Below are 7,774 nucleotides of genomic sequence, written 5' to 3' on the forward strand. Positions count from 1 at the left end.
AGACGGGGTTTCACCATGTTAGCCAGGATGGTCTCGATCTCCTGACCTCGTGATCTGCCCGTCTCGGCCTCCCAAAGTGCTGGGATTACAGGTTTGAGCCACAGCGCCCGGCCAGCACCATTCTTTAACTGGCTCTCACTATAGGCGTCCGTTGCATTAGTGAGAAAGGGCATAAAATGACACACAGTCATTTCCAAATCTGGATGATAAATTCTATAATCTTTTTTCTTTTTTTCTTTTTTTTTTTTTTTGAGACAGAGTCTCACTGCGTTGCCTAGGCTGGAATGCACTGGCGCGATCTTGGCTCAATGCAACCTCTGCCTTCTGGGTTCAAGCAATTCTCCTGCCTCAGCCTCCCAAGTAACTGGGATTACAGGTACATGCCGTCATGCCCAGCTAATTTTGTTTTTTTTGTATTTTAGTAGAGATGGGGTTTCACCATGTTGCCCAGGCTGGTCTCAAATTCCTGAGCTCAGGCAATCCACCCGCCTCGGCATCCCAAAGTGCTAGTATTACAGGTATGAGCCACCACGCCCGGCCTTGTTTCTTTAGAGAGAACATTCTGCACTGGAGGAGAATTTTGGAGGGAGCAGAGCCTTTGCTTTTCCAATTGTCAAGTAATGCATTCCCAGGCTATCCACCCTCTGGTGGAATTCTTTAGGGAGCAAGTTAATATAGACCCTGACTATGCTCCAAGAATTAAAAAAAAAAAAAAAAAGTACACATAGCTTTCCATAGAAAACTTCAAGGCACAGTGCAAAGAGTCTGCCCTGATCTGAAACCCTTTGGCCAGATGCTAATAGAACCATTTGGGCAGGGTATAAAGTAAGGCCAAAGCTATCCAAGTAAGAATTGGCAGTTTCACACAGAGGACCTTCACACAAAAGAATAAAACAAAGTGCATTTTCCTGAGACCCTGAGATGCCTAACACTTCATGGAGCATCCGGCACACAGTGTCCCAAACTGTGCCTGACTCTGTACAAGACTCATCCAACAAGCATGTTTTCAGGCTTTGCCACGCTCTGGGCATAGTGCATGGTAGAGGTGGCACATTACTGTCCTGGCAGGGGTGTTTGATTTGGCCCACAAAGCATTTTTAAGAGGACCCTGTTAAGATTTTTAGGAGGTTTCACCTCAGAAGGCGCAATTTGTAACTTGTCTTTAAAACTCAGGAGGTTTGGCTGGGCACCGATCACCTGAGGTCAGGAGTTCAAGACCAGCCTGGCCAACTTGGTGAAACCCCATCTCTACTAAAAGTCCAAAAAAGTTAGCTGGGCGTGGTGGCACGTGCCTATAGTCCCAGCTACTCAGGAGGCTGAGGCAGGAGGATCGCTTGAACCTGGGAGGCAGAAGTTGCTGTGAGCTGAGATCGCACCATTGCACTCCAGCCTGGGTGACAGAGCAAGACTCTGTCTCAGAAAACAAAAATCAAAAAAGCTCAGGAGGTTTGTCAACCCTGGTCTATGGTCCCATATAGCAACCGTCAGCTAGTGCTGAGCAGTTGTGGCCCCTTTACCCTAGACATGGTCTTGCCTTCCATCCAGCTCAAATCCCTCATTTGCTTTACCTGTTTGGCCTCTGTGGGAATTTCTCTTTGCGACCCCTCCACTAAAGATACAAAGAAGTGGTCCCTGTCCTCGGGAATCCACCAACTAGGAGGGAGGGTACACAAGTGAAGACATAGTAACACAGTGCGAGAATAGGAGAGCACAGTTTGGTTACGAGAGGAGAAGACTTCTCCAGAAGGCAACTCCTTAGCCGAATCTTAGAGAATCCATCTTGGGAGTTGGCAGAGAAAAGGGAGAGGATTGTAGGAGGTCCTTGGGAAGTGCCAGGTGGAGGGTGCAGGATTTACAAAGAAACAAATGCACGTGCACAGCGTGTCCAATACTGGGAGTCAGGGAATGGTGACAAGTGACAACGTGGAAAGAGGCATTATGGAGGGCTTTGTGTCAAATAATTTGGACCTTATTGTGAAGACAATGAGATTCACTGAGCGTCTTTAAGCAGGAGAGTTAATTGAAAGCAGGAGAGTCTAATTTCTATGCTAATAGACTGCTTAGACAACTGTGGAGGCATGAACCAGCTCTGGGTAGGCACACCTCTTGTGTTGAGAATGGAACAGAGCGTGAAAATCAAAGCTGACCTAGCAATCCACCTTCAGCATATTCACAGGATATAGTTTGGAATACTGTAAAAGCTCTTGCAACCGATTATAACAAACTCTCATACTAATAGAAGCAACAAGTTACACTTTACATAGAAGTAGATCTGCAAGATTCAACCAAGATTCAGGATACCACCATAAATGCAAACTTGTGCAACTTGATTTTCCTATTACCTCCTTATATAAAGAAGATATCAGCAAGGGCTTTCTTGGATGTCTGGCCAACTTTTGTTTTTTCATCATAAAAAGGATAAAATATTTTAAAAAGAGGGATGTCAATACAGGGGCCTATGAGCAGGTGATGCCAGAGGGGGATGCCCAGGACCCAGAGACTGGAGAGAGCTCCTAGGCCGAGGCTGGTGACCACAGAGCACTTCAAAGACTTTGAGTAAAGGGAGAGACCGTCCAAAGGGCTCGATTCCAGAAACAGACTCCAGTACTAGAGAGGCAGGATTTCCGTGCACAGCAGCTACTATAATATTTTAATTGTATAAAAATTTTTAAACTAATTTTTAATTATATGTATTACATATACACACAATCTCCTTGTGAAAAACAAAAATCACAGATAAGACTACAGCCCCTTTTGACCATCACTCCCAGTCTGCATCCCTTCCTCACTCCCCAGAGGAAACTAGTATTGTAGTTTGGTGTGAATTCGACAGACCTTTCCTAGGCATTTAAAAACATGGAAACACGGCCGGGCGCGGTGGCTCATGCCTGTAATCCCAGCACTTTGGGAGGCCGAGGCGGGCGGATCACGAGGTCAGGAGATCCAGACCATCCTGGTAAACAAGGTGAAACCCCGTCTCTACTAAAAATACAAAAAAAAATTTAGCCGGGCGTGGTGGCGGGTGCCTGTAGTCCCAGTTTCTCGGGAGGCTGAGGCAGGAGAATGGCGTGAATCCAGGAGGCGGCGGAGCTTGCAGTGAGCGGAGATCGTGCCACTGCACTCCAGCCTGGGCGACAGAGAGAGACTCCATCTCAAAAATAAAATAAAATAAAAAATAAAAACATGGAAATATATACAAAAAGTATTATTTTGTGTTTCCAAAAATAATTCAAATGTAATAATATTATGTGCAATGTTCCATAACTTTCCTTGTCGATACATATAATTCATTCTTTGAAATCGTTGCACAGTATTCCTTAGTGTAGCTATATCTCAGTTTACTTGTTCATGTCCCTATTGAGAAACACTTTGGCCTTCAATATGTCATTATTACAAATTCCATGGCAATGAATATCGTGGTACATGCTTCCTGTGCCCATGTGGAAGTATTTTTCTCAGATACCTACAAGTGAAACTGCAGGATCATTTTTAAACCTAAATTTAATTGATGTAGATAGCATCAAATTGACTTCTACAGTATTGGAGGAAATGTTTTCTCACCCCTGCGAAACACACAATATCATCAAATTTACGATTTTTGCCACCCTGATGAGTGAAAAATGGTATCTTGTTCTAAATTGCATTTTTCTGATTGCTAGTTTGGTTGAGTGTATTTTCATACTTTATTGTTCGTTTATATTTCCTTTTTGGTATATCATTTTAGTTAGTGTATTATGTATTATTATTCTTTTCGTAAAAACACAGATTTAATAGTCTGTCCCACTAATCTATGAACTCCTTGAAAATGGGACTATTTCTTTCTTGCTTATTGTTTTATCTTTGGGTTGTGAGAGTCTGAAGAAGTTAGTCCACTTCTCTGGGTCTCAGTTTTCTTATCAGTAAAATGGTCATAATAATCTAGGTTGAGAATCCCTTATCCAAAATGCTTGGAACCAGAAGTGTTTCAGATTTTGGATATTTTCAGATTTTGGAATGTTTGCATTATACTTACCATTTGAGCATCCCAACTCTGAAAATCTGAAATCCAAAATGCTGTCATGATCATTACCTTTGCGTGTCATGTCAGTGCTCAAAAATGTTCAGATTTTAAAGCATTTCAGATTTCAGATGTTCAGATTTGGGATGTTCAACCTAGTATCTACTTCATTGAGATGTCATGAGGATTAAAGGAGGACACAGTCACCCTCTGTATTTGTGGGTTCCATATCCGTGGATTCAACCAACCATGAATCAAAAACATTTGGAAAAAATTGCATCTGTACTAGACATGTATAATTTTTCTTGTCATTATTCCATAAACAATACAGTGGGACAATTATTTACATAGCATCTACTTTGTATTCATTATTATAAGTTATCTACAGGTAATTTAAAGTATACTGCAGAATATGCATATGTTATATACAAATATTACCCCATTTTATATAAGGGACTTGAGCATCTTCAGATTTTTATATCCATGGGAGGTCCTGAAACCAATCCCCTATGAATACAAGGGACAAGGAACAACTGTATATGTAAAATATTTATTAATGCTATCTATTAATATTATTATATCCTCAGGATTTAGAGTCCTCAGTGTATAATTGACAACTAAATATGGTTTGAAGTTGAATTTGGAGATCCTGTGAACAGATAAGACACCAGAGCAGAGGTCATGCAATGAGGAAACAAGTTAAGAACCTGGTTCCTAGAACTGAGAAATAAAGCAGGTACTTGGTTCCAAAGACCAAGGAAGGGTCCTGCCTCTTTGGGCTGGATCAGAAGGTAACCTCAAGTTACCTGGAGCCAGGCTGTAAACCCAGAGCTACCAGACAGACCTGACCCAGACACTGGCAGAGAATGCTAAACAAAGGAATGCCAAATGAATACAGGACTAAATAACTCCTACTATGGGGAGAAGAAGCAGTGAGCCAGGCAGGATATCAGAGGTGGGCAATAATACCTAATTGACAAAGGGCTTTAAAACAAACGGTTGTTTTAGTTAAAAAGATCCAGCCATATCACTAAGCTGAAATCATTAAATGTTTCTAACTCCCTTTATTTAAGACAGAGGATGGAAAAAGGAATTCTATCAGGAAATGTTATAAACTAATTTTTCCCTTGGATTTTGCTAGGTTCTGAAAGCTTTATTTTTATTCATCCTTCATTCTGCTTTAATACTAAACTTAAAAGCATTGTTTGACTTTTCAGTTTTTAAAGATAAAGGGATAATTAGGTCAGGCGCAGTGGCTCATGCCTGTAATCCCAACATTTTGGGAGGCTGAGGTGGGCAGATCACTTGAGGCCAAGAGTTCGAGACCAGCCTGGCCAACATGGCGAAACCCCGTTTCTACTAAAAATACAAAAATCAGCTGGGAATGGTGGTGCATGTCTGTAATCCCAGCTACTCAAAAGGTGGAGGCACGAGAATCGCTTGAACCCGGGAGGCAGAGATAGCAGTGAGCCGAAATTGTGCCACTGCATTCCAGCCCGGGCGACAAAGATTCTGTCTCAAAAAAATAAAAAATTAAAATTAAAAGATAATTTGCATACAGTAAAATGCACCCTTTTCAGTGTACCATGCTGTTTTAACACACAGTCACGTAACCACTACCACAATCAAGATGCAGAACAGTTCCATTACCGCCCAAATTCCTTTATGCCTGTTTATAATCAATCCTTCCTCCTATCTCCAGCTCCAGACATCACGAATCTTTTTTCTGTCCCTATAGTTTTACTCCTTCCAAAATGTCAGATAAATGAAATCATAAAACATGCAGCATTTTGAGTCTGATTCCTGCGTACATATTTGAGTTCCATCCATGTTGTATGCGTCAGTAGTTCATTCCCTTTCCCCCCCACCACTGAGTAGAATTCCATTGTATGGATGGATATACCACAGCTTGTTTATCCTGTCACCAGTTGAGGACAATTTATTTCCAGTTTTTGGCAATTATGAATAAAGCCTCTATAAACATCAATAAACAGGTTTTTATGTGGGCAAATAAGGTTTCATTTCTTTTGGGTAAATACCTAGGAGTGTGAATCCTGGGTCATACGATAGGTGTATGTTTAACTACATACAAAACTGCCAAACAGTTTTCCAAAGTGGCCGTACCTTTTTATATTCCCACCAGCCATGTATCTGTTTGATTTTGAATAACTCATAAAACACGGTCCAGAACATTTTTCACAGGATAAAACATCCCACATTTTTCATTCATCACTCAGTAGCTTCCTTTTGACCATTGAGGAAACTGTCTTCTTCCCAGCCATATGTGTCACTGCTTTTCCACATGCACCCCTGGGTGCAGTCAGACCCGGACCACGCCAGTGCTTCCCCACATCCATGGCTTTGTTTATGCCATTTGCCACCTGGGATGTTTATTTTTATTACTGAAATCTTAGCAAACTCCACTATCAAAATCTTTTCATTCCTCAAGACTTCCTTCTGCTCTCCAAAAAAGACAAGTCAATGAAAGGTGTTGACAGAGGAGACAGACAAAACAGGCTCAGGCACTAGGCACAGCCCCTCGCTTTCTGTGCTATCCATCTGGGATCTCATGTGCCACGTGGTGGGGGGAGCTAATGAGGGGTCCAGCAGAGCAGGCAAAAGTCCTAGCAGAGCAGGTCTTCCCCACCTCCCCACCCCCATTTTATAAAAGGTGAATATACCTCAAATTAACTAGAACTGGTTGCAAAGAGTAAAACGAATTCTTATTATTTGGGGTTGTCTGGGATACAGAAAGCTTTTCCTTTGATGCAAATTTGGGCCAGTTTTTGGTGCTACTCAAGACTTCTCTCTGCCTCCAAGTTTTTTACATCTGAATATATACATATGTACACATGGCTTTGGCACGACCAAGAAAAAGAATCGATAAGCAAATTCTTTTATGTACTTCCTATAAAAGAGATACGATACATAAGACAGTTTTTATTTTTATTTTTCTCTCTCTCTCTCCCTCTTCCCTAAACAGTCCCGAGGTCCCCTGGGTGCTGAAGGCAGCACCACAGTGCAACGTGTCCGCTCTCGGTTCCATTTCTGGAGGAGGTGATGCAATTCCAGGGCGCGGGGCTGGGCCAGAACTCGGTTCTTGTGCTACAGTAGAATAGTGTTCCAGCGTGGCTGCCCCTGCAGCGCCTGGCAATTCTAGAAATTTTGCCATCTGCAGCTCAGCTCAGGAATACTGAGCTTGCAGCCATCGGCTTTGAGTGCCATTATCTGAACCGGCCCTCCGTGCCAGTCTCGAGCGCTTACACCTCCCAGGCGGCCAACAAGGACCCTACTGACTTGATACTCCCCTCCTCTTCCAGGAGACGGGAGACGGTCTCGGCCCCATACGGCTCCGGCTCTTGACCAGGGATCTCATAATTGAAGTGAAAAAGGAAAGGAAGCAGACTCTGTCCTCCTTACCAAGTGACCGTTCCCACCTTGCCATCCCAGCCAGACTTGACACGTCCAAAAACTGCATCCTCAGCCCCTTCCCGGCAGTAGACAATGGCTTGCGTGCCAATTCCCATCCGGGACCCTCCCCAGGCCCTTCTCTGAGGTCTCTCTGTTTTTGTTTGTTTGTTTTAAACGCTGTCTTGGTTTTTAGCAAAGTCTAAGCATCGCTGCTCATCCCCAGTCCCACCGCCCCGGCCCTCCCGCCCCGGAGTCTGGAAGCCAGGACAGGGTGACAGCCGGGACGCTCGCCCGGGCCGGACTCACCCGGCCAGTGGAGAAGCGCCGGAGCGCCTGGCTGCCCCACCACAGCATGCTGGAGAGGAG

At 43.4% G+C, this 7,774-nt stretch overlaps 1 protein-coding gene across 1 annotated transcript in view; it reads right to left on the bottom strand.

The window, feature by feature from the left end:
• ALDH1L2 (aldehyde dehydrogenase 1 family, member L2) overlaps nt 1–7,774 on the bottom strand; it is a 71,154-nt gene extending 63,380 nt beyond the window's left edge. Inside the window, exon 1 of the mRNA XM_011936988.1 lies at nt 7,715–7,774. Within this exon, the coding sequence (XP_011792378.1) occupies nt 7,715–7,762 (48 nt within the window). The 5' untranslated portion in view covers nt 7,763–7,774. The remainder of the gene's footprint in view (nt 1–7,714) is intronic.

This window comes from Colobus angolensis, unplaced genomic scaffold, assembly GCF_000951035.1.
Source record: "Colobus angolensis palliatus isolate OR3802 unplaced genomic scaffold, Cang.pa_1.0 Scaffold10, whole genome shotgun sequence".
Classification (NCBI taxonomy): domain Eukaryota; kingdom Metazoa; phylum Chordata; class Mammalia; order Primates; family Cercopithecidae; genus Colobus; species Colobus angolensis.